The following is a 26615-nucleotide window of genomic DNA, read 5'->3' as shown; positions in this document are numbered from 1 at the left end:
TTTATCTCCTCTGTGGTTTGTGTGCTTGTGCTCACAAGTCTGTGCTCCGCAGTGCAAAGTCAACCACACACACACATACGCATGTATCCACGTCCTCACACATCCAGCTTTTACAAACTCTTTCACACCTCAGCTAATGTGCCCCATTATGACAACAGAAGCAGAGATGTGTTAACACTCTGCAGCAGCTGATGATGAACTCACATTAAAGGAGCGATACATAGTGATTGCGCATCCCAAAAATGAGCACAGCAGTCCAAATGTCAATCTGGAGCCTATTTAATATATGAGCTGAGGTTGAAGGGTGTCGTTTTCCCCAGGCCCCTCCTCCCCAGACTTGGGGAATCTCAGGCAGGCCACAGGAACACTGCAGGAGCGCAAGACAAGCACAAAATTGTAAATTAACATAAACAAGGACCTCCACTGCGACTTGATCGGCTGTTTATAACGGTCAGTCATTTGGGGATGCAAAGTTATCCTAAGAACAAAAGCCCACAGCTCGGAAAATGCACACTGGACTTTGAGGTCAGTGACTACCTGCCAAACTCCATTGACGTTTTGTTCAATTTAACCGTTACATGCATCTACTCCTTCTACAGGATTATTAATGATTTCTTACAACTCATAAACACACACTAACTCATTCGCCAAATATTCAGCATTAATTTGAACTCTAATTAACATGAAACAGGTAAACAAAAACAGTTATTCTGTACTGGAATAAGAATTTCAAAGGACACAGTAGCTGTTGCTAGAGAAGCGAGTATTTCAGCTTTATATGATTCCTCAATCATAGCCATTTTATGATTTATTACAGTAAATATATTACAGGTCTCCGTTAGCAGTGAATCTCCACGTTGATCTCAACACCTTGGTCCATGTCCTACACTTAAGTGACCAACTGAGTGGGAACAAACTGGGGTTGGTGATGGAGAGAAGAGGATGTGAAATGTATGACTTGCTGCTCCAGCTCAGGATTTTTTTACACATTCTACAGGCAAATAATTAAACCTTACATCTTTATTAAAGCAGGCAAAACTGACTAAGATGCATTTATTTTTCGCAGACGCTCAGAGCAGCAGCCACAGCGCTCACACGCTGGGATGTAGCGGAGGATAAACCCACCCACATTCATGTTTTATGTGCAGAATAGAGATCTCAGCTGTTTTGTTTTTTTGACACACACAAATCTTCCTGCTAGAAATGTGTGGTATATATCAAAAGAAGTAGAGTCGAGAGCAAGATGTTTTTTTGTGTCTGCTGTCGGCTGTCGAGGCGAAAGCTTCACCCCCTTGGCCCCGGATGTTTTCCGGCTGGTCTGCAGCTCCAGACTCAGTGACATTTTGGTAAACAAGTAAATCTATCAAGCGGTCCCACAGCACAACATCTGTGAGCAGCCACTGGGTCAGAAAAAGCTGTGGTGGTACTGCTCTTAAAAGTATGAGTTGAGCTCCTCTTTGTGCGCCTGTAGGAGTTCTTGTGCCTGTTTTGTCAACCTATTCTCTCACAGTGAAGCTTCATACCGAATACATTACCGGGGATTATCTGATGCCGTTGGTTGTTCTCCCAACCCCATCCCAATGCTTTGCTCACAATCCATGACTTTTAAAGTTATGATTAATTGGTTTATCGATTATTAATTGACTATTAAATTAATCACCAACTATTTTGATCATTGATTCATCGTTTTGAGTCATTTTTTAATTAAAAAAAATGTCTACATTCCTTGTTTTTAGCTTCTAAAATGTGATATTTTCTGATTTATTTAGTCTTCTATGACAGTAAACTGAATATCTTTGGGTTGTGGACAAAAGCGGACATTTGAGGACGTCACCTTGGGTTTTGCGAAACATTGACTCAATTGATTTTCACAATTTTTTGACATTTTACTAACTCATCAATTAGACAGATTATAATCGTTCAGAGTGCAGCACATTACTATTGGTGGATGTGGAACAAGTGTTTTCTATACTTGGGCTTTTCTGGTCACTGCTGTGGTGATCTTCCATCAATCACTGTCTTGACTCCTGTCCATGTCCCTGTCCATGTATGCAGCAACTGTAGCTGTTGCATGGCTACCAGGCCTGTCTCTGGAATGAGCAGGTATTAAACCTTGACATCTTTTGGGCATCTGTGAGGCATCGGCACACTCTTGGATCACTTCTTTGAGCAGTTCACATGGGTGCCAATCTGCGAGAGCCAGGCAAATGCCAATTTGTCTCCACCCTGGGGGGCTTTTGTCAGCAATCTCCAAAAACTGACAGCAAGTGGAAAATCAGGGCTACAGTCCTGTAGTGTGGACTTTATAAAGCATTCGAAAGCAACCACCATACAGAACCATCCCTAATCTGGAGTTTTAACTTGATCATTTCAACTTAATCCATCAAGTGTGTTTCTGATCGATTTGAAGTCTGTAAAATATCAGAAAATAGTCAAACATTGTAAGGTGATGTCTTTTAATTGCTAAATATGTTCAAGCAACTGTCTATAACCCTAAGATATTTAATTTATAGTGATTCTAAAACTGGGAAAAGCATCAAATCCTCAGAAGCAGGACCAGCAAAGAACTAGTTATTCACTCTGAGAAATACCCTGACTTGCTTCCTACACAAGAGTTACACGAAAAGATTAATGCACTCTCACGTCCTCACAGTTAATATGAAGCTACAGGCAGCAGCCAGTTACCTTAGTCCAGCTCAAAAGTTGAGAACAGCTCGCCTAGCTCTGTCCAAATGAGACAAAACCCACCCAGCACAGGGTTTCAGCAGGTTTCCAAGTTAAATTTAAGACTTTTTAAGACCTTTTAAAGACCATCAGGGATGAAAGAAAATCAGAGTTATTCTTTATGGTTTCCAGACTTTCCATGCAACTCTAATGCCTTTACACCTAAAGTTACTAATTTGAGCATTTTCTTGCACAAGGTGCAAATCTCAACAGGCTTCAAACGATCACTAAATGAGCTGTTCTCGAGCGAGATCTTGTTTTGCTCACATTTTACCCATATGGTGACATACTAGCTGGGTCTGCAGTTTGCATTGGTAGTTACTGGCTCCATGTTGACTTATTTGTAGTTATTACAGCCTGATCAATACTTCGTTCCCTGCAAAATGGCATTTAAAAGTGTGACTATAGTTAATACAACTTTATAGAAGTAATGTCAACCTCATCATCCAAGCAAGACCTTAAGTGTAAAAGCAACATTTTGTCATTTTAGTGAGGGTGCAGTGAATTTCTGGAGCTGTAAATGTGTTTTTTTTTAACCCATGGCTACTTTTTTCTCTCTTTCTTCCAGTTTTTGAACCACACACACCACACTCCTACTGGTTTCAGACACACCAGACTGTGTCAGCCTGCAGAAGAAGTAGAAAGAAAAACCCCTATAAAATGTCTTAACCATGGATTTTACCTCCCGGAGCCTCCCCTGCAGTCTGATCTGAGGCTGTGTGGCCTTGCTGATTGCACGCAGCCAATCAGAGAGGGCACTTTAAACAGTCACATCCGAGTGGTAAAAAATAATGATTGCATCGCTGCATGTTTTGTTGATTGTGGTGCCTCGGTTTGGTCAGACGGGATGTCAGCGTGTTCTCATACCATGGAAATAATTTCCAGCTCAGGACCACTGCAGAGACCGCAGCCTTCGTCTGCGATGGTCTGAAGTCACAGACCTTCACCACAACCAAATACATGTGCAACACACACACACACACATGCACATTTCTGGAGTATACATTTTTGTGTGGTGAATGTCCCGCGGTTTGCATGTGTGTGCGGAGGGCGATTAGAAGTGTGCGTGATTCAGCCGAAGGCCCCGACGCTCCGCTTCTTTATAACCGCCCCGAGCTAGACTGCAGAGGAATCCGTCCCAAAGTGTTTTGAGAGGAAGAAAATGTAGCGACTAAAAGAACAAAAAACAACATAAGACATGAGGAGAAAATCCCCTTAAAACATATCTGGTGAGCACAGAGGGAAACAGACATGACACAGTTGCTTACTGTTGCTGGATTACTCTGACATTTATGCTTTATTTCCTCCCAGCCAGACACCGAATACGTTTACCGGAGAAAGAAACTGTACAATTATCTTTCATTTACATTAATGGCAGCATCGTTAACAGTCCTCTTCGAGACTATTGTGCATTATGTGTTGGCGCGTTGCCCCCTTTGTCTCTGCAGCCACTTCAGGGACATGATGTCAGAGGCAATCCCACTGAAACGTGGATTTCTGCTTGTTAAGTGCTTGACTGGTGTAATCTAGTCCTGTTGACCCTCCTCATCTCCTTGTTAACCCTTCCGCTGAACACGTCAGCTGCTATCTTCCTCCCGTTCTCTTTCTGCCCATCAGCATGTCTGCACATGGCGGCGTTTTCTGTTTACATTATACATACTGGGTTTCTCCCAGAAGGCTTTTCTACAGTCATTTCCTTGCCAACAGTTAAATGTACAGCTCAGATCTTTCAACATATTCTAATAAATATGGTGCATTACTGAGCTGTATATTCCATTAGACTGTTTAAAATTTAAAGCCACTAGAAACCCAAATGCATGACAGCTTTCTAACTGTCTTTAGTACATAACAGGAGAAATCTAAAAAGTATTAGAAGTTAGTTTCAGTCAATTTTTTAAATATTATTTCAATTTTTGTGCTTCTCTGTTCAAACTTAATCTGCCTCTTAGAGCCTGAAGAAAATCATGATGGTAGGATTTACAGTCCTGTCACAAAAATACACATGCTGTTCTGTTTAATTAACAAATACGGTGATGCTGTATTGAGGCGATGTGTTGTAGTGTACAGGAAGCGCCACCAGAGTTCAGGCTCTCTATTTTTGGACAAAAGGAGGACAGCTGGGCCAAGAGACATGTCAATCTGAGGGATTAAGTTACAGGATTCTGCCCCTGTTTGGTAGTATTTTGGATTTAGACCCAGTGATAAAGGTGAGCCAGCAAACACTGCAGACTACTGGCTGGTCAAAGTAGTGTAGTAGCGTAATGACTGCCTAACAATTGAGCGAGCTTGAGAGTGAGCGAGAATGTGCACTGAGCAGAGGAAAGGGTGAGCGGTAAACTTGTCACTCTGGCAGTAAATGTACAGTTTATGATTGGGTTTGTCAGTGAATAAAAGCAAAGCTCCTGACTATGTGTTGTTTGCGGCAGGAATAGTGTTGCTATAACAATGACCTATGCTCGTGTTGATGGAGTAGCCTACTATCAGCAATGGAGTACAGTTGAGTTGAGCTGTTTTACTCAAGTTTTACACGAATACCCTCATAGTATTGTATACCACTGTACAACGTCAGGAGGGTATGACTGTGTAAAAAGAAAAGCATACCGTCCAAGCCTAGCTTGGTCATTCATTACAAAAATTATGCAATCAATTCTGCAAACCAGTCATAGACAAATCCACATCAGTTGTCCAACCAAATGGGGGCAACAAAATCTCTCTGCTCCTGCTTAATCTGCCTCTTTAAGTCTGTGTCAACTTAACAACAAGGAACTTAAGACTTTGTTGACAAAAACAGTAATTTTACCTCGCAGACCACGGGAGTTGCTGGTCTGCTGTTGCCTCAATCGGCAGCAAGTAACATTCGTTCTGATCCAAACTCAAACAGTAACACAAACTAACTAACCAACTCAGACAACAGCAGACCATCAACTCCCGTCTCCTGGGTGGCTTTGAGGAGAGCATAGAATGTGAGTAAAGCAGTGGAAATATTCTATATCAGGTGATAGCAGTGTTTTTACAAATCCAGATGCTCCTTTCGTAAAGCCAGCATCCCATGTGGGATCCCACAAGGGTCAATACTTGGCCCACTTCTTTTTCTTATTTATTTAATGATTTAAATGAATAGGAACTAATAAATACATTAGGGCAGACCTTTTTGATTGATTTGGTGTAATCTCAACAACAACATTAGGCTATCCTGATCAAATAAGGTCATTATGATCCCATAGACATTCAGGTAATCAAGCTTTGTCTGAGGTGAGGCCCACAGTCTCAGACACAGTCTTAAACCCCTGGTCTAAACAACAAAATGAGCTGTTTTCTTGAACTAGGTTTCTTTTTTTTCAATCAGATATTTGCAGATACTCAATGAGACACTCAACTTTGATATTTGCATTTTATTCATATTTATTTTAGCTTCAGCGACACACCACAGCAGCCCTGTTCAGATATCTCTCTGTCTCCACCTCAGTTAGACACATATGTGGACATCACTTGCATGTTAAAAGGTCTTAATGGATTGGAAGGACACACACACACACACACACACACACACACACACACACACACACACACACACAGAGGAAGAATGTGCAGATCTGACGAGAATAGGAATGGAGAATGGGATATGAGATGAGAATATTTTCATCTCCTTCATTAATGTTAATGAGGCTCCGAGTTAAGAACGGTTCTGACTTCAAAGAGGAACAGAACAGCTCCAGGGGCTTCACCGCCGTGATGTCACATCCTGGTGCAGGGTGTGGGTGGGTGTGCAGAGAGCAACAGAGCAACGCAGGAGTGCAGGAGGGGAAAGAGGCAGGAAGAGCGATAACAAGAAGCAGGAGGCTAAAGGCAGAAAGATGCTACAGTGTTTATCAAAAGGTCCTGAAGAGGCCAACGTGGCAACAACACAGGAGCATCACACCTGGTCTTTCTGACTCTTTACTGTTAAATTAACTAGTCAGACAATAACATTCGCTACCATCCTACAGTGCTGCTTAAAGTTCTGATTAGCATCTCATTACTCGGCACTGAAATAATCCAGAATTTGTAATGATTCACTACATTTCTACTATGTCTGGAAATTGTGACTAATTTCACTGCTGATAGGCCAAAGTTACATAACCAGCCAACCGACTTAACTAAAAATAGAAACCGACCAAAAAGGGGTAACTGCAATCTCACTCATTGTGTCAGCCAGAAACAATCTGACAAACCCAGGCGATGAATGATGATTTGGTTTCTGTCATGCCAGCTCTGCTGCTCCTTCTGACTCTGCTGTACATGTGTGGACAATCGGTGCAACTGTGCTGTCAGTATGTTAAATCTTGCCACAGTGCAGATCACACACCACAGGCTTCCTCTGGATAGATGATGATCTAATTACTCTATATTTATTAATTCATTCATTCATGAAATACAAACCTGTGAGATTCAGAGGTCATAACAATGACTCCTATCTCATGCGTGTTTCATTTAATGTGATATTAATCACTGAATATATCATCTTAATTATAATCATCTTAATATTTAATCTCTCACAGGACTAATTCTGATACTGATACCTGAGTTCAGGGCTGATACTGAGCACAGATCTGATATCAGTGCTCTTTTTTCTCTAAATATAATATCTGTAAACCTCACTGAGTGTCAGGAATAAGACCTGTTTCCATCAATCTATTTTTATACAATTTTTTTAAGTTATCACATTAGAAAATGTTAATGAAAATGACAAAATGCATAAAAATAAAGAAAAAGTTTTTGCCTTTTCCAGAAAAGAGAAGTAATGTACTTAATGGGAGATGGAAATACCTTTTTCTGAACAAGTTCTAATAAAGTGAGTAAAGGTAAAAAATGAAGAAGAAGAAGAAGAAGAAGAAGAAGAAGAAGGAGAAGATGATGATGATGATACAGGAGGAGGAGAAGAGGAAAGAGAAGAAGAAACAAGGAAAATAAGAAGAAGCAAGAGATGATGAAGAAGAAGAAGAAGAAGAAGGAGAAGAAGAAGAAGAAGCGGTTTCCTTTGTCGGCGTTGACTTCCTCATAAAGGAATAATTACAACTTGCCGAAATGAAACAAAGTCCTGAAGACCTCTCCGTTTTTCTTTTGTAGACAGAGAAGATGACTGCTGATGAAACTACACTTTGCGTAGCCTCATTTATTCACTCCTAGCCAGCTGATGGAAACCAGCTCCCTTCAAATTATTCAAACAATGAGATGGAAGCACAGCTATTGAATTGGAGGACTAAACGATCGATCGAAATGTCATTTGTTGCAGCCCCTCTGCAGTTGTTACTGCAAAGTTTTCAGGTTTTTGGGGTCTGTGAACTCCACTATCCCCCTCCTCTACTGCTGGACTAGAATCTGCAGAAACACTAAAAACCAACCAACAGCATCTAACAAGCTCCAGCACTGGTTTTACACAGTTCCTCGTGCTGTTGTGTGCTCCCAGTCGCGGCCGAGTCTGTAAAGCTCCCTGATCAAAGCTTTTATTTTATGGCACATACAGCCTTCATTCATTTCCAAGTTATGAGGGTAATTTCATTTAACTCTCGGGGGTGTTTTCCTGAACAGATGTACATTTCCTCTCAGAGTTTCCTATGAAATCACCAACACTGTAAACATTTCAGCTGCTCACACTCTACTCAATCAGCTGCTTCTTATTATGGTACAATCCTCTCATTCACCTCCTATTTCCTCTGTTTAGGACAGACAAATTGACAGAAAGGCATTTACCCCCTGCTGCACGCTGTGACTTTTAGGCTGTGATTAGAATAGATTCATTAGACTGAGGTTTTTCTTTTCTCTGGCTTCTTCTGTCTCCATCTTTCGCCCTAAATTGACTCTTTCTCTGCAGTTTGGCTGGAGACCATCTGACAATAAACTGACGCTGTGCTCTGAAAGGCCAGAGTCAGCTCTTTCCAAGCTGGGGGGAGGATGATAAATCCTGTGAAGCTGAAACAAAACATGCGAGCAGAATAATAAAAAGACAAATGCTCAGAGAGAAGAGGAGGCTTTTCCAAGCATGGGTGTGGAATCCGTGAGGGGAGTCCCCGCTGTGAAAAGAGTGGAGGAAAGAACCAGAGGAGTACAGGGACTGAAGGGTGACCTGGGGGTGGGGGGGTTCGTTCCACGAGGAGAGCAGCTGGCGTCGGACGGAGGAAGCAGCTTCGGGATGGACGAGCTCTGGAGAGCGTCCCGGCCGCATCTGCATCCTTTTCTTTCCCCCTCGCCTCTGCGGCCATGTCTTCAGTTTTCAGCTCGCGCCTTTTTTTTTTCTCCACTCAATTTAGAACTTTCTGCGCCGCTGACTCGCCCTCCTCAAAACCGGTTCTTTCCTCATCTGTCTCTTTGTGCTTCTCAGTCCCCTTCTCTCTCTCTATCATTAATCAGCGATCACTCACGGTGCGGTGTGGCGTGTTGCGGACTGCGTCGAGAGCTTCCAGCCCATATGGAAGTGATCAGGGGCGGCGGGGAGGAGAGGCAGAGGCCCCACAGACAGGAGAGAGTCCCCGTTGAACCGCTGCCTGCAGGTATCGTGCCAATGTTTGGAATCACAGTAAATTAAGACGCTGGATTCCAAAGTGGGGTCAAGGGACCATCAGAGGATTTCATTTCAACATTTATAATCCCCTGATAAAATATAAAAGAATGGCCGCTTTGATAATGGCTTCTACTCTCCTCATTACTGTTATCTCTCTATCTATAGTACTGAACTCCTAAAGCCATGCAGTATGTGGGCAGTATACAGTGAAGCTGGCACTAATCTGTAACTATTGATTAATTTAATTGTCTTCTAATCTGTTAATTATTTTTTCAATTAAGTTAAGGTTCAATGCAACAACAACCAACAAGCCAGCGCCCTCCCTCGAAAACAAGGATGGTGGTAAGGAATGGATTAAATATGTGTTTATCTGCTTTAAGCTAATGCTGATGTGTCTGCCTCAGTAGCACAATGTTACACTGTTAGCAAGATTCGTTCCTCCAGCGCTCACTGGATCTGAACTGGTTCATGTTCGAGTGTGAAGCGGCTGGGATGAGGATCAGCACCTCTAAGTGTGAGGAAACCAGTGCGTTGTCTACTCGAGTATCTCAGGGTCATGTTCTTGAGTGAGGGGACAATGGAGCGCGAGATGGGCCAGAGAACCGGAGTAGCGGGAGCAGTATTGCGTTTGCTTTACCGCACCGTTGTGACAAAAAGAGAGCTGAGCCAGAAGGGAAAGCTCTTGAACTACTGGTCAGTCTTCATTCCTACTCTCACCTACGGTCATGAAGGGTGGGTCATGACCAAAAGAACGAGATTGCGGATACGAGCAGTCGAAATGGGTTTTCGCAGGAGGGTGGCTGGCATCTCCCTTAGGGACAGGGGGAGAACCTCAGTCATTCGCAAGGGACTCAGAGCAGAGCCGCTGTTTCTTTGTGTAGAAAGGAGCCAGTTGAGGTGATGTAGGGCATCTCATAAGGATGCCACCTGGCTGCCTCCCTAGGGAGGTGCGTCCAGCTGGGAGGAGGCCACGGGGCAGACCGAGGACTAAGTGGAGGGATTATATCTCCACCCTGGCCTGGGAATGCCTCGGGATCCTCCAGTCAGAGCTGGTTAATGTAGCCGAGGAAAGACATGTGTGGGGTCCCCTGCTGGAACTGTTACCTCCACAACCCGACTTCAGACAGTTGAAGATGGATGGATGAATTAACTGGTATGAGTAATTTTATGAGGAAAAAAAAGTCAAAATTCTGATTTCAGCTTCTAAAAAGTGAATATTTTTGGTTTCTTCTTTAAAAAGTCTATATGGTATTAAGCATGATGTATCGGCTGGTAAGCTACACTGTATCGTCTTTGAACTATTCTATTTTTTGATTCTGGCATTTGAAGGACATCTCAAGTGGACAGGGTTGGAGAGAGTAAAAAAGTATTTGGCATTTGACTTCAATAATTGATATCAAGACCTCATTTTGATGGATGTTTTAATTAATATTGAAATCGTGACACCCCTAATCAGGTAAAAACTTGATCAATGAACTGCTTGACTATTACTGTCTCTTCCACTGATTGGCTCAGAAAGACCTATTCAGAAAATTTAAAGGGATTACAGATGTTCACATCTTTTTTAGCCTTTAAAATAGGCTGGGTCTCTAAGTTCTGAGTTTGTCAAATCATACCCATACAAAAAAAGATTCTCCTCCTGCATTTGTCAAAGTGTGCAAGTGTCAAAAACTTCCCGTTTCAACTGAAGTGAGAGAAATTGCAGAGACAAGAAACCGTTCATCTCATCGCCAGTGTGTGACCCATGCCACAGAAATCCAAACTGAAAGTAATCGACGTGTCCAGGAGACAGCAGCTGGTCACTGCACGGTGTAAGGCGGTGATCGCCAGTCCCACACTCCTACACTGGACTCCCCACCGCCTCCCCTTTCCAACCCTGCTGCCTTTTTATAGGAACTGCAAACTGAGTCGTCACCCTGGCAACACAGCCGTACATGGGCGGAGGTTTGTGCACTGCTAAAAACAGAGAGCGAGTGTGTGTGTGTGTGCATGTGTGGCAAAGAGAGAGAAGAGCCGGGGGTACAGATGTGTACAGGTGTGCACGCATGAACCTGCACACCATTCATTCATGAGCAGCTGTTTGTCTGCACGGAGGTTACCTACTTTCTAGTTTGCTGACACACACACACACACACACACACACACACACACACACGTGTTACAGTATGATATGGTGAAGCCATGAGAAAATACCCTCCGCTCACGAGGACGTATGAGTCATCCACTCAGCAGATGGAGGGAGAGAAGGAGATGGAGAGGAGAGGGCCAGCATGAGGCATGATAGCACTAAAAACACCTGAGGTGTGACAAAGAAGCCATCGCCACTATCGGCTATATATAACCCCGCTCTGCCCGCAGATAAAGACAGTGTGTGCGTGTGTGTGCGTCTCAGGTAGACACACAGGCGATCAGCCACAGCGCCTCTCAGAGATGGCGCGATGATCCTCAGCCCTGTTTCCGCGAGCAGAGGTCACAGCGCGGCCGTCGGCTCCAGCAGGATTTCAATACGGAGTTACACTTGTCGTTTCTGTTTGGTACGTCGCTTTATCAGACACCGTGTCTCAAAGGGCTTCACGACGCCCACGCTCCCAAACTGTGACTAAAACTGACAGCCTACTACAGCAAATTATCAATGAGAAACAGCAGAAAAAAAAAAGCTCATTAGGAACAGAGAGAGGGGAAAGGAACATTGAGGGGTATCACGGGGGCGCTCACGGCTGCCGAAAAATACTGAATATCAGCTCTGACTTCGCCCCGCTCACACTTGCGTAACAGCACGTCTTCGGTTTAGTCTGAGCACCTTTTCCCTCCTAAAATGCAAATTGACACCCACCTGTTTCTGCCAGAATGGTAGAAACAGGTGGGTGCTGTGGATTAAATCATCTACAATGGTAATGTAATTTTAAACTGCAGCAGCGATATGTTAAGTATTATATAACACATTTTATGGAAATTCAAATGAGACGCAGTTCCTGCAATATTTGTTTTTGGCTAACCCAGTTAATTTAACAAGGTAGAGTCCATGCAATCACATGATCGGAGCACCAAATCTGGTGTAAGCGTGTCAAATTACACTCTGTATCTGCAGGTAATGAAAGGTTATGGTTGATACCGTGTGCAGCTTTACAGACACGCTGTGCTCTGCATGACTGTATCCCGTTTGGGACGAGCTCAGAGTTCACATGCAGCAGGCCGAGAGAAATGCATTTACACTTGATCCGATACGTAATTTAAGTATTTATCCTGCTTTGAAGAGTCTGTTGGGTTCTACCCCTGGACAAGTAGCTGGATAATGGATCTCAGCTGCTGAAGAGCTCCTGTACTGTAAAAAAAAAAAGCTGTCTGCACATTTTTTTTGAGTTCTAAATCCATCTGAAACTCTTAAGTTTTGAACAAACCTAGAGCTGCAATGATTATTAATCAATTTATAAATTGATCGCCAACTATTTTGGATAATCGATTAATTGGTTTGAGTATTTTTTTTCGGGGGAAAAAGTCAGCACTCTCAGATTTCAGCTTCTTAAATGTGAATATTTTCCATTTTCTTTTGACTCCTCTCTGACAGCAAACTGAATATTTTTGGTTTGTGGGTTTGTGGACGTCACCTTGGACTTTGGGACCTTGGGGACACACTTTTTCACAATTTTCCAGCCAAACAACTATTAATCAATCAATTGAGGAAACAATCGAGAATTGAAATAATCATTAGTTGCAGCTCTAAAATAAACTATAAAAAGGTTTTGTTGATCTATAATCTTTTGGTGAGATAATTTACTTCTCCTCTTAGAAAAAGCTCAAACTCATTAAAAGTGAATAAAGGTTAATAATTTAATATTTTCAAATGTAACCAGCTTCATAGCAGTTAATATTTTTTTTAAAAAACAGAAAGTTTTGGGTTTCTAAAGCTGAAAGATTTTAATTTATCTTAAGAAGAAAACTAAATTATTTCACCAAAAGATTACAGATTGGCAAAAGTTTTTTGTTTTTTTTTATTTGAAAACTTTAAGAGACAGTTCATCCCCAAAATAAAATATCCATATTTTCCTCTGACATATAGTGCTGTTTATCCATCTGTACTGTCTTGGTGTGAGTTGCCTTCTCTCCAGGATAAAGGAACCAGATGACACACATCCTGCGTAGTTTTGATTTTGGGCTGAACTGTCCCTTTAAGACTTTGAATTTGGCTTAAAAGACAGTTTTCTCTACTTGTTTTCTTTTTACAGGTGGAATTGAGCTTCTTTACTTGGTGATAAGGTGCTAACATAATTATAGGCAGTCATAAGCTGTACATATTGATAGTAGGTTTCTATTAAACAAATGGTACATGAATATCACAGCTCTTAAATATCTGCTATTGTTTATGGAGGAGTAAACTGTTAATCATTAATTATCAGCTGCTGAGATAAACATACAATTTCCATACTGTGCAAATGAAAATAAGCATCCTCTGCAATCATAAAGTGATCAACATAAAAGCATATCATACACTCGCTACAAGCCTACATGAGCAGGTATATTGTTAGTTAAGTTAGCTAGCAAATAGCTAACTTTAGTGGAGTAATAGACTTTTTTTCCACAGAGGCTATTTTAACATGAAATAGTGGAGTAAACACTGGTGTTACCGATGATACTACTTAAGATTCCTTGTGCATGGAAATGTTCTGCTACACTAAATGGAACAGGACCTCGGCACTTCCTAAGCCCTGCCCCTATGTGCAAAGCTAGTCTATGTTGCAAAGAAAACAACATTTTGAAGATAGTTAAAATATGTTTCTGGGAACCTGGAAAAGTGAGCACCCATCGCATCTTAATTTAGCTAATGATAGCAATAATAGCATAACTCTCACTAAGTAGCTAGCTAATCTACGTCAATTATTATCTAGCTAATTACATCTGATGGCAAATTTGTGCAAAATGCTAGCGAACTAGGTGACTGATCTGCATCAATTGTTAGCTTGCTAGTAGGGCTGCACAATCGCAATATGGCTTTCTGCAATTTTTAAATCACAGGAGGTACAATATTTGTTTATGGCAAAATGTGTGTCAAAAAACTTTTAAATTATTGAATGTGGTGCGGCAGAAATGTGCTGTCACATCACATCAGATTCTACAGACTTAAAAGACATCTCATTTTCCATCTCCATTACAGATTCAAGCAAATTGCAATTGCATTTTAACAATCAAAATAAGATCATAATAGTGATGTAAAAATAATCATTACCTCTAATATTGCAAATCAGGTCACAATTGCAATAACCAATCAAAATAATCGCAATTAGATATTTTTTTCAAAATCGTTCAGCCCTACCAGCTAGTTAGCTAGTGTTTTGCTAACATTAGCTAACTTCAGATGTGACTATATGTCAACTGTTACTGTGCACAGAACAAAAAGGGCAAGACTTATGATGGGTCAACTATTATTATTATTAGTAACAACTGTGTTTATTCTATCTTTTTCATATCATTATGGCTACTGTGAAAAAGGTTTAATGCCCATTTCAGCCAAAGAACCCACAGGTAGGTGTACTTATCATTTGGTGTCCATTTTTACAAAACGAAAACAACTCAAAAGCAACTTAATCTGCTAAACAATAGCTAGGTCTGTATAGGCAACTGTCATAAAGTAAGGAAACACAAACGCTGCAAGAACGTTCCTGGGATTTATAATGCTTAACTAACGCACATAATTGGCAAAGCTGGCAACTACAATATACACAACATGATCACAACAGTTTCTTATGTGCACGTTCACCTGGGCACATACATGTGTGATTAAACACATGTTAGAGCCAGATGTGCTTAGGGCATCAGAGTGAGACAGAGCAGTGTTTTGTTCTCATTTTACAGTGAAACCATCCAATTAAATTTTGAGCTGAGAAACTTCTGAGTAGCTAACATCTGCTTTATCTGAAGCAGAACAGAGGAGCAGCCAAGTTAAAAAATGCTGAGGACAAGGCAAAACATTCCAAACTGCAGATCAAGAGATAAAATGGCTTATTCTGAGTCTGTTCGGCTATTTAAATGTAATCAGATGCAGATGTCAGCAGGGACAAAGAACTGATTGCTGTGCTGCTGTTAGTTTTCCTGCATCATTCCTCCCCTTCAGTAAGGAAGTGTGATGAAGACGGTGAAGATTTAACTCATGCCTCTGCTGCTTGGAAGGGACGATGGAGAGAAGGAGGGAAGACCAGCAGGGAGTGATGGGTAGGGTATGTGGCTGCACGATATGGTAAAAAAGTCATATTGCGATCATTTTGACTGAAACTTAAATTTACAATATGCAATAGGATTAATGGGATAGAGCACTTTTGCACTGTGATTTGGGTCTGCGATTTGGATATTACACTTCGCCATACTGCATTTCTGCCATGCATAACTAGCCAAACAAATGATTCTGCAGAATATAAATGCTCATTTTTGTCCAAGGTTTTTAAAATAAAACTGTTTAATTAAGGAACTGAACACTCCTGGACTGTGAAACCATGTCTGCACTGTTAAAAATAACTGAGAATGAAATTTAGCATCACTGCTACATTACAATAGTGCTGCTTTGTTGTTCCTTAATTATTTCCTAGTCACCTAACGCAGGTCATTATGGTGTAAAACATTATTGCCAAGTAATTACCTGGACCATCGACTGGCCTGTTGAAGCACCAGCTTGTTTAAGGGATACACAGAATCCTCTTGGATTCAATTAGGCTCTGAGCGACTCGCTCACACAAACCATTAGCTGAGTGAAGAGGCACGTCCCCCAGAGGACGCGTCCGCAGGTGGCTTCCCCCCCTCTCTCATTGCCTTTAATGACTCTGCCCTTTTCATCGCCATGGCAACCAGCATCATTTGCCATCACCCCCCGGAGAGCGGGGCGGGAATCCCCTCGACAAGACCGTCTGACCTTTCACTAAATAAAGCGGCACAATTTGTCGAATGAATTACAGATTGCACACAAATAATCAAAAGAATAGGTGTTAAGACACATGCGGCTGACTTTTACTGTGGACTTCTGGGTAAGAACGCAACGGGAGACAGTAGAGGTCATTTCAAGTATAGAAAAGCAGTTACCATGATAAAGCAGCAAGTCTTTGGCAACTATTCTCTAAATGAGAGGCAAGAGGAAACCAAGTAAATGAGAACATGAGGACAATGAGGACATCCAAAAAAGTAAAAGAACGTTCAACGTAATAGTTAGGGCTGGTCAATATGTCAACATTATCTCAATATCGATTAAATTTGGGATATTGATATATCATGATATCCCATAAGCATTGTCTTTTCCTGGTTTTAAAGGCTGCATTCCACTAAAGTGATGCCCTATTCTATTATTTGCCTTTATCACTCAGTTATTGTATCCACATTAGTGATGACTGTCTATCATAAATATCAGTATGGAAGTATCTGGTCAGAAATATCAATTTATTTTTTCCATATCTCTCAGCCCTACTTTATATACTGTTGGGTAGTTTAATCTACTGCAATTCACAGATTTGATCATAGACTCTGGAGGCACAAAAACAAATCATTGTTAAATCATTGAAACCATTTTAAAATCAATATTTTGTGCAAATTACATTTTTTTTTTTGGTTCAATGTACAGTGAGCAGGTCACTATTCCAAAATAAAGTCATAAAATCATTTTAAAATTCATATTTTGTGCAAAATATTTTTTCGTGTAACTGTGTAACACGCAGGATAATGCACAGTGAGCAGGTCATTATTGTGAAATAATCAATCGATCAAAAAATTGCACACAACAATGGAAGAAATAGCTGGACAAATAAACCTATAAAACATTATATTAGGCTAAACAAAGGAAGTTTTCACATTGCATTACTTTAATATTGTGATACTTGGATTAGGTTACTGATTACTTTTTTTTTTTTTTTTTTTTTTTTTACAGGTAATTAGTAACTTTATGAGAGTGCATTTTTAAAGTAACCTTCCCTCCCTTTAAACCGGTGTGCTTTCGAGAGATGCTACCTGACATAGTGCTATGGTAACTCCAACACTGATGTTATACTTTCATAATTGCATTACACTCTAAAAAGTATTAAAATTGAAAGTATCTTATACTTTGACTAATTTATTAACAAGGTGCTTTTTTTACTTTGGTAGTTTTGAGTTTTACTCAAGTCACTTTTTATGGGAGTGGAGTAATTGTACTTTTACTTGAGTACTCTAACCAGCATTGCCAGAGGCTCATTTGTTCACCATCTCCTTCACAAGCTCGAACACTTGACTGCTATGCTAACACTCTCCAGACTTTCCTCTACGAACAACGTCTGCATGGAAGTGTGCATGTTAGCATGTTTTGGGTCACTGTGCAGGTTAATTGTGCATGCACACATGCATGCACACGCACACACACACACACACACAGAGTATTGTAGGGTGTTTTGCAGGGTTCAGAGTGCAGCCTGTGTGTTAACTGGGAGCCTGGCACATTTTACAAGAGTCCAATCACGTCCCCATTCACACAGGGACAGGGAACACATTGACAAGAGAGCAGGTCTGGACCGGACTGAGCAGCACTCTGCTTTCACTCCTCGTATATAACCATGGAAACCAACAACTGAAGCCTTCAGATGAGCCACTGTATGGGCCCGGATCAACACAACAGTGGACTGAGGCCAAATGCCCCTCAAAGTCCATAAAATACCTGTGAAATTCTGTGCAGTTGCCACCTATTCACCTGTGAATGGGACGATTGTCCCTTGTGGGAACCTTTGTGTGACTAATTCTTTTACTGTGTAACTGCAGAAAAAAAGAGCTGTTGTGTGTCACCTGAAGTCATATTAAATAGGCCCTTTTCATGCAAGACATGTCACAGTAGGAAAAGCACTGCTGTACATAATCAATGAATGATGGCTGAATTCCATTCACTAGCTGCTTCAGTTTCAGGGTCTGTATTGTTCATGCTGGCTCACTGCCACACTGTCATGACTTCCTGGGACACTTGAATAGAACAGAGCCATTGGTTATTAGAAGGGTTAGGCAAATATCAACTATAATATATCAACTGCTGGTGACTGATTGAGTTCATCACCAGTTGATTGGAATGAGAGCTGCTGCTCAGCAACAAGATATTTTCACATCTAAGGTGATAAATTAAGCCTTTTTTTTAAACTAAACTACAGCTAGTGATAGCTGGAACAGCAGAAAGACAAACCGAGATAGTTGATGATGAAACTGAAGCTTCGCTGCTGAGTGCATTGCATTTTTCCGCACTGTGCACCTTGCATTTTTGCAGACGCACCCTGAACACCACGAGTTTGAACAACTTCAACTCAGAGCCGAAAAGCTCCCGATGTCATTTGTGTCACTTTCCCCATTGTCCAATCAGATGACCATCATCCAACGTGCTTGTTTAAACGCCTGAACAAGTGCCCTCCACCTTTTTATCCACTTGATAATATAAGTGGGAAAGTAGCTACTAACTAGTTAGCGATCTAAAAAATAAATGGTTTGCAGTTGCCTAGCAACAGTAAAAAAAAAGGATGCAGCAAAGGTGCTCTTGTTTTAAATTGTAAGCTTCAATAAAAAAGGCAGTGTGCTGCACCTTGTATTTTTAAACGTGCAAAACACGCTCTGTGTGATCAAGGACTAAGTTCAGTAAAAGGATGAAGCTTTTGTTTAATAAGAAAAATAGGTGCAAGAATATTTCCTAGAAGTATGAAATAAATATATACCTTCTACTACAACAGTGGTTCCCAAACTTTTTTCCTGGGGACTCACTGTTTAAAACTGACAAGTCGTCACGACCTAATTCACAATAAGCCTTATCAATAAATTCTGAGAAGAGTTCATTGTTTATGTTCAGCGCATAAATGAACTTTCTGAACATTTTTTTAAAAAATTGCCACTTCTGCATCATCCAATATTATCTTGACGATTTAGTGAAAATATATGCACGTTAAAACTTTAGGCCATCTCATTGTTTTTATTACAATGTAGGACATTTTAGCTAACTGAGACAAATCAAGTGCATTTAGACAGAATTTAGGGGCTCTTGTTCCCTCATCAGGAAAACATTTTAAATGCTTTATAAAATGTGTACTGCAGATATAAATTTAAATTTGCAGAATTTCCTCCAGTCTTTTATTTATTTCAGGACCCAAATTTCCAATGTCTGTGGGTCCCAATCCAGTCTTTGGTAATGACCGCACTACAATATATAAAAGAGATTATATAACAATAACAACAGGTGCATGTGCCTCATCTACAATATATAAATATAAAACAGCAATTTGTAAGAATTATGTAGAAGATGTGCTATATTCCTTGAAAATTTGTGAATTTATTTTACTTTGAGCTTGTGGCCTCTCATATATCAACAATCTTTCCCATCCCTAGTTATTAGTAACTCCTGGGATTTTCCTGCTATGACAAGTCAAAGTAACTGCTGTGAAAAAAAGCCGATGTTTGTTTTTAATGTGACGTCAGAATTCCAAATGACATAAAGGATAACTCTGGTTGGCCAGGAATTCAATCTGATCATTTATTTCTCTGATTAAAAACACATCAGTGGAGTAATGACACAGTTGCCATGATACAAAACTCTGTTAGCAACAACAGAATATAAATGCTATTCAAATATTTGTCTGACTTCTAAAACAAAGTCAGGCAGTTTGTCGAGTCTGTTTGTTCAGTCTGATCATACTTTTTATCACCATTCAGTTCAGTGAGAAGACAAATCTGATATTCAGCTGCCAAAGTCACATGATCAATGAATTGATTATGATTTCTGAGGATTATCAGAAATTTTAATCTTTTTGTAGATCAGCTTTCTATGTCTAAATGCAGTCTTAGTACCATACTGTAGGTTTTAAAAGGGTTTATTTACCCTGGAATGTTTTTCTTGCTCTATATCCTCAAGTATATATTGTTTTCATCCTCATCTTTTTTTTATTTTCCTGGTTTTATTGTGTTTTGAGTGTTTACATACTGACACAAACAACAGTGCTTCTTTCTTTTTTTTTTTTAATTTGAACATTGTTTCATCACTGTGTTTTGCTTAAACCATGAAACAAAGGCTCTTTTATTTTTCTGAGGGAATGAAATTAACATCTTTAGCACTAATGAGTTGTACTTAAACATAGCCTGAGCTGCAGCTCGTGTTGAAACAACAGGAGATTATACTGCGAGCGTTCACAGAGCTGTTTTTGATATAGATGCCGGGCATCAATCACTTCTCACTCCGAGGCATGACACACTCTGGCAACACAAACACACACACACACACACACACACTAAGCTTGCGCACAAGACTGGCAGAATACGTTGTTGATGCAGAAAGACAGACAGACCGGAATAACTAGCTAAGCTCACCTTATCCATCATGCTAATCACAAAACCACTATGACTTCATGAAAGAGAGCAAAGGTGACTGGTGAAACGTGACATTTTGTTGTAATTTCCTGAGCATTCTGGGTTGTTTTTTTCAGCATTAAGTCTGTATGGCGACAACACACCTTCTGTGGCTCAACAACCTTCTTTGATGGCGAGCTTTCCTCAGGTTTAAATCTCACTTTCCTGTTGTACTTTCAGAAAATGTAGCGGAGTCTTTGACTTTTTCCTTCTCTCTCCTGAGAGAAAATCTAGAATAAGATAAAGTTTGTGACAGTCTGATCAATTTCTCTCAGCGGATTGAGAAAGTCTGCCTTTGCCTTGAGGGAAAAAAAGAAATCCAGGTCCCTTCTTTTGAAATCAACTATGAAAAAAGTGGTTCAGAGTGATAGTATGCCACCAGGCAAACACCAAAAATGGTTTCATAGTAAGTCCAAAGCCTTATTTCCACTGCATAGTACAGCTCAACTCACTCTTTTTTGGGTTTTCCATTGTTAAAAACTGTGGATAGTGCCTGTTACCTGGTGCTTTTTTTGGTATTACCTTAGCTGAGATTGCAAGTGAGCTGAGCCGATGTTAAACAGTGACGTGAAAAGACTGCAGACCACCGATTGGTCGGAGGGAATCGTCATTTATGGGACATAGAGCAACTTTTGTCCAACTTTTGTCCTCCTGCGTTCTGTCTTTTCTAAAACAAGGACTGACTCTTTGCTGTGACAGACATATAATGAGAATCAAGAACACCGTTCCTTCGATATCCTCCATTATTTCTGTGATTGTGTTGCATTGAAGATGATTTCACAGCAGTTTCATACGGCGTCAATATGACGATCAGCTAAGAATCCTGCCTACGTTGAAGGGGTCCTATCTGCAAAGTAAAACCAAATCGAGACAAGTGCCTAGTACAAAAAATGAGTCATACCATGCATGGAAACATGGTATTTCAGTCATGTTTATTCTAAATGCTACAGCAGTTGCTAGAAAATATATTCAGTTGTGATGTAACACAGTGGCTGACTGATGCTGCAGGATATTTGTGTTTTTGTCCGTGGGGAGGTCAGAGGTCAGGTGCACACCATCATCCCTGGAGCTGGGGCATTCACTAACCAGCTAAAGGACACTGACACAGAGTGGGTCTTTGCTGGGCTTCAACGCAGCTCCATTCAGATACAAATGCTCTGATTAAAAACTCTCAAAGCAGCTACTTTGCTTTTCCGAATGAAAAATGATTCCTCCCTCCAAGTGAACACAAGCTTCAGCCCACTGAGCCAAAGGAAGATGTTTTCTGACATTTAAGCAAACCGCATCAATAATGAAGCAGTGGCTTCTCGCTTAACGTTATTATGTTACCGCTGTTACATGTAGAAGTTAGCGCTGTAGCTTGCTGTATCCGAACCAAGCCCTCGGGGAGACAGGCATACAGGCATGAGAAGAGAAATCCTTCAGAGAGCTGACTCAAACAGCAACATCCTTCTCTCACAGCCAGAATACATTCAAATATGATACTGACAAACAAAACTGAAGTTTCTACAGTTTGCAAGCAAAATTTAAATAAGGCACTATGATGGTATGATCACTTTTTAGAACATGGAAATTTTAAGGGCTATACATAGAAATGTATGCAAACTCAGTCCAGTGTGTTTTTGAGCTTCACCACTAGAACATTTTATTCATATGAATTTTTTTTTTTATTCAAATTTTATCATGTAGTGCTCACTTAAGACGGGGGAGCTGCACAAAGCATAGTAAACTGTTAATAAGTGCATAATAACATAGGTATTAATTATAATAAAGTGACAAAAAAAGCTTTGTCAAGGTTTAACAGCGTCATAAAAGGCAGATGTGTTTGTAATGCTAGAAATAAACAATCCTAGGAAACTTGTAATGCTTTTGTCTCATTACCACATAGCAAATGACTATTGTTGCTACATTTTGGCTTCGATCTGTTATTTTTTTGTCATTGCAGCTGAACAATGTATTGTCTATGACACAAATACACTCTCAAGCGTTGGAAAAGGAAGTGTGGGGTTTGGATTAAAGCCTCTGAGATGATCAAAAATGCACAATGCATCTTTTGACCACGCAGTCTGGTCAGCAGGATGCACCATAGCAAGACCACCTCAGTGAAGGTGAGAAGGGATAAGAGCCACGCTAACCTGGCTTTAACTTCAACCTGCTCGTGGCTGACATCCGGTTGAGAAAATGAAATGGACGAAACGGGACAAGCAACAGGAAATCAGACTTGTGCCCACATCTTACAGAGACCTGCTCAACCACACACACAACACAAGACTAATTTCTGAGCTGAGAGGACGCAACACACAAGACTCTGGCAGGACGGGTGGAGGAGGACTCTTGTGTTTATATGACTGATGCTTTCTGCACAAATGCAGTCAAAGCTGATGGACAGTGTTTCCCAACTTTTTATGTGAAGATATCAACCATATTATCATCATCATGTTGTTGCTGCTGTTTACATTCGATCTGATGCAAATGCAAAAAATAAGAGTATGCAGAAATTCCTCTGTGAACACTGCAGAGGAAGGATGGACTCTGCTGCACAGGAATCAGGTTGGTACTTGACCAAATACTAAAGACAGGTTGGCTGAAGCTACATTCTATGTTACGTTGTTGTCCTCAGTTAAATGACTAATCAGCAGAAACACTCATTCATGAGACATGAGGTCTTGACCGCCCATTAATCAACAATGAGCGGCGGTAAACACAGCGGTTAATGAAGAAACGTTTGACTGACTCTGTGACAGCAGGTACGTACCGGTGGATTTCCATTTTAGAGGCCAGCACACATCTCTGAGCGAGGATGAAGCTGGAGGCTTTGGACTGTGGAGCAGAAGACTGGATCTGCATGGCTCCACACAGCCTGCGAGCTGCGCCTCAACTAACCCAGCCAGCCCCGCTCTGCTCTTCTCAGCTCTCCTGTCTCAGGGTCTCCCCTCGCTTCGGCAATCTCTGCAGCTCCTCTCCCCCTTCTCTCTACCTAGCAGCTTTCTTCATCATCCAAAGCAAGAGTGCCAGTCACCCCTGTCCCACCCCCTGCCTCCCACCTCCTCTGCTCACAGCCCCGGTATCAGGGTGATTCCTTCCTTATTCGTACGTGCGATGTCAGCGGGTAGACGATGCAGACAGTCAGCCAGCTGTGTTTTTCCCATGGCAGCGGCACCAGCCAGCAAAAACGCACGCATGCACGCTTCAGTCCTGGCTCCTCGCCGCCGTGGCGACAGTAGGGGTATCCAGGCAACAGGCTCCCGCTCCTGCACAGGCGGCTCCCGCGCTCTCTGGGCTCCGTGGCGGAGGCTGTTGGGGGGGGAATCACCGTGGTGGTATCACGCAGCCCTCCTCGACACAGTTCAAGTAAGGGTGGGTGGGTGGGGGGTTCTCCTTCTCTTCTGCTGCTCTGTCACTTTTTCTTTCTCTCGCCCGGCTCCCTCTGCTTCATCTATCTCGTACCTTTTGTCTCTCACTTGATCTCTCCCTCTTTCATCTGCCCGTGGCTCCCTCCCTTCCTCCCTCCCAGCTCCACGCTCCTCTTTTATCTGCGCGACTCTCCACGCGCTCGCACTCTCTCTATTTCCAACTCGCCATACACCCACCCAACTCGTCTCCCTCGCTCCCTCCAAAATAAATATGCTAAAGAGAGTTATGGAGAATGAGCAGGCAGAATTAGTGATGTTTGGTGGCACTGGAACAAGGATTAGTCAAACGCTTCCCAGCATCTGACAAACACACAGCCCTGACAGGAGGGATTCTCCTTTTCACTGCACACCGACACCCGCGGCAACACCGCCAGGCTTTACGTCCACCGTCTAAATATGGTGCATCTGTGAACAGCATATTGAAGTCCTGGTTCTGAGCACTCATTTCCATCCTTTCCATTTGAGCTGTAATTGATTGGCACTGTGCTGAAGAAGAACATACAGTATTGCATCAGAGTGCTGGAAACACAGCTGAATGAATGCAGGCAATGATGAAAACAAATGTTATGAAGCTGCTTAACAATATGCGCATCACTCATCATTAATTTACTACTGTTCCATGTGATATTATAACCAAGAGCACCGTTTTAATATCTGATATCTTTAGATAGTGACTGTGGTGAGGCAGGACCTATATTTAGAGGGTATTTTCAGCCAAACATTTGGGCTTTCCCACTGAGATGATATCTACTGTGCTGCAACCCTTACTGGGTTTTATTGGTTGCTATGCCAACTCTTATTTTAACATGAGAGCTAGATGGCAATCTTCTTTTCTCTATTGTGTTTTGTTTTGTCTGTGAAGAAAAGGTTCACATTTGCAGCTTTATTCATTAGGGTTCTGCAGAATTCTCCAATAGCAATGATGATAGAGCATCTAGCGGTTTTGACTTGTTGCTGTTTGTGCACAGAGCCAGTCACCATGTTTCCAACCAAATGTATCACAAATTTTATTTAGGACTTGGTTCACTGAAATAAATTCTCCAGTTGGAAAATTATAAAACCATGGCGGAAGAAGAGGGTGCGCATATTTCTGCTAGTTTCATGCATTAATGTGCGGGAAGTTCCTTTAGATCTGTGTGGAGCCATCATGGAGGTATTAAAGAGCCACGGGAGCCATGAGGAGACTGTCAGAGCTGAAACAGCTGTCAGGATAGACATATGAGACATATGAGACAAAACGTTTTCGCTACATTAGAACTTACTGGAAAAAGTGCCTCCATCTCCAATTAAGGACATTAGGTTTTTTCAAATTTTGCAACAAACTTTTCTAATGTGAATTTTCAGAATGAGCATCAAAAAACTGCTGATGTCAGTGTGAAATGTACAGATGATTAAAGTGATGAAGAGAGAAACTGTCACTGTCAGCTGGACAGATGTGATCCGACCAACCTGACAGATACAAACATTGTAAATGTGCTGTTCCCTACTCTCTACCATACACGCGGCTACTAGCAACGACAAGCTCAGCTAAATAGCAAGCACTTGTTATCACGAATCTACTAAGAAATCTGTCTCAACAAAACTTGTTTGAACTGGTTGCCACATTTTTAAAAGCAATGCTGTGGGGCGGGGTTCCACTGTTCCATGCTGATTGATAAAATACTCATTTGATAAGCTTCAAAGCTAATAAATCTCAAATCAGATGCCTTATCTTCCCTTTATTAGCAATGTGCAAAACATCCAGGCAAATACTGCCAGTGGCAGATCGTATCAGCTGTAAAGCTAATGCTGTAGGTAACTTTCCCACAGGTCAGATTGAAACTGTGGTGAGTGTGGTCTCTGCAAACCACCATCGTACTCAGCTAAACATCAACAACAAACCTTTTGTTACTTCGTTACAGATACTGGCAGCAGAATCCAAATGGGTTTGATAAGCAAAATCAACACTGGTTTCACATTTGAGAAAATGCTCTCAACCTCAACCCTACACCTTCAAACATACAGAGACGATCTTGCTGTTGCATGGCCTTGAGAAATGGGGGATTTGCGTAACATTGTAACTTAATTTAAACTGTAACCTGGAACAGATTAAATGCACACATATTCTGAGGAAAATGGCAAACAGCAAACACATAACATGGTCCCAGCTAGGGTTGGGCGATTGGACGAATATATCGTCTATCGATGATCGGCTGAATCCATCGCTGATTTTTTTTTTTTTTTGCCCGATTTTTAGGACAATATTTGTCATTTTATTTTGCTAATGTAATAGTCTTCAGAGTGACAGCCTCTGCACTGCACCAGGCTCTCATCCAGTTGCGAAGTTCACACCTACTCAGCCGGACCATGAGTGTGCTGAGCTGGGTGAAAACAGCCTGCAGAGTCAGACTCTTTAAACTCTTTCCACGCAATAAAGGGATGATTTATTTTGACCAAAAAGAGTTGGTGATTGTTGGAAGAGTGGACAGACTAACAAAGACGGTTTTGGTGAGTTTTACACGTTTTTTTGTCCAGTTTAAATGAAGTGTGTCTTCCGAGGCGTTAACGAGCCAATTAAGCTTGTATTAGTTTGGTAA

At 41.3% G+C, this 26615-nt stretch overlaps 1 protein-coding gene across 6 annotated transcripts in view; it reads right to left on the bottom strand.

Annotated features, from left to right (window-relative positions):
• Positions 1-26615, bottom strand: part of enah (ENAH actin regulator) — a 187180-nt gene that overhangs the window by 101288 nt on the left and 59277 nt on the right. Inside the window, exon 1 of one of the 6 annotated variants that reach the window (XM_084738270.1) lies at positions 23382-23630. The exons of 2 other annotated variants lie outside the window; for them this stretch is intronic. In XM_084738270.1, the coding sequence (XP_084594396.1) occupies positions 23382-23473 (92 nt within the window). In that variant the 5' untranslated portion in view covers positions 23474-23630. Of the gene's footprint in view, positions 1-23381; positions 23631-26615 lie in introns of those variants that run through there. 3 more of the 6 variants (XM_084738271.1, XM_084738274.1, XM_084738275.1) reach the window with 3 other exon arrangements.

Source organism: Lutjanus erythropterus, chromosome 15 (assembly GCF_056507025.1).
Source record: "Lutjanus erythropterus isolate fLutEry1 chromosome 15, fLutEry1.hap2, whole genome shotgun sequence".
NCBI lineage: Eukaryota > Metazoa > Chordata > Actinopteri > Lutjaniformes > Lutjanidae > Lutjanus > Lutjanus erythropterus.
This window is presented reverse-complemented; position numbering and strand designations above follow the sequence as displayed.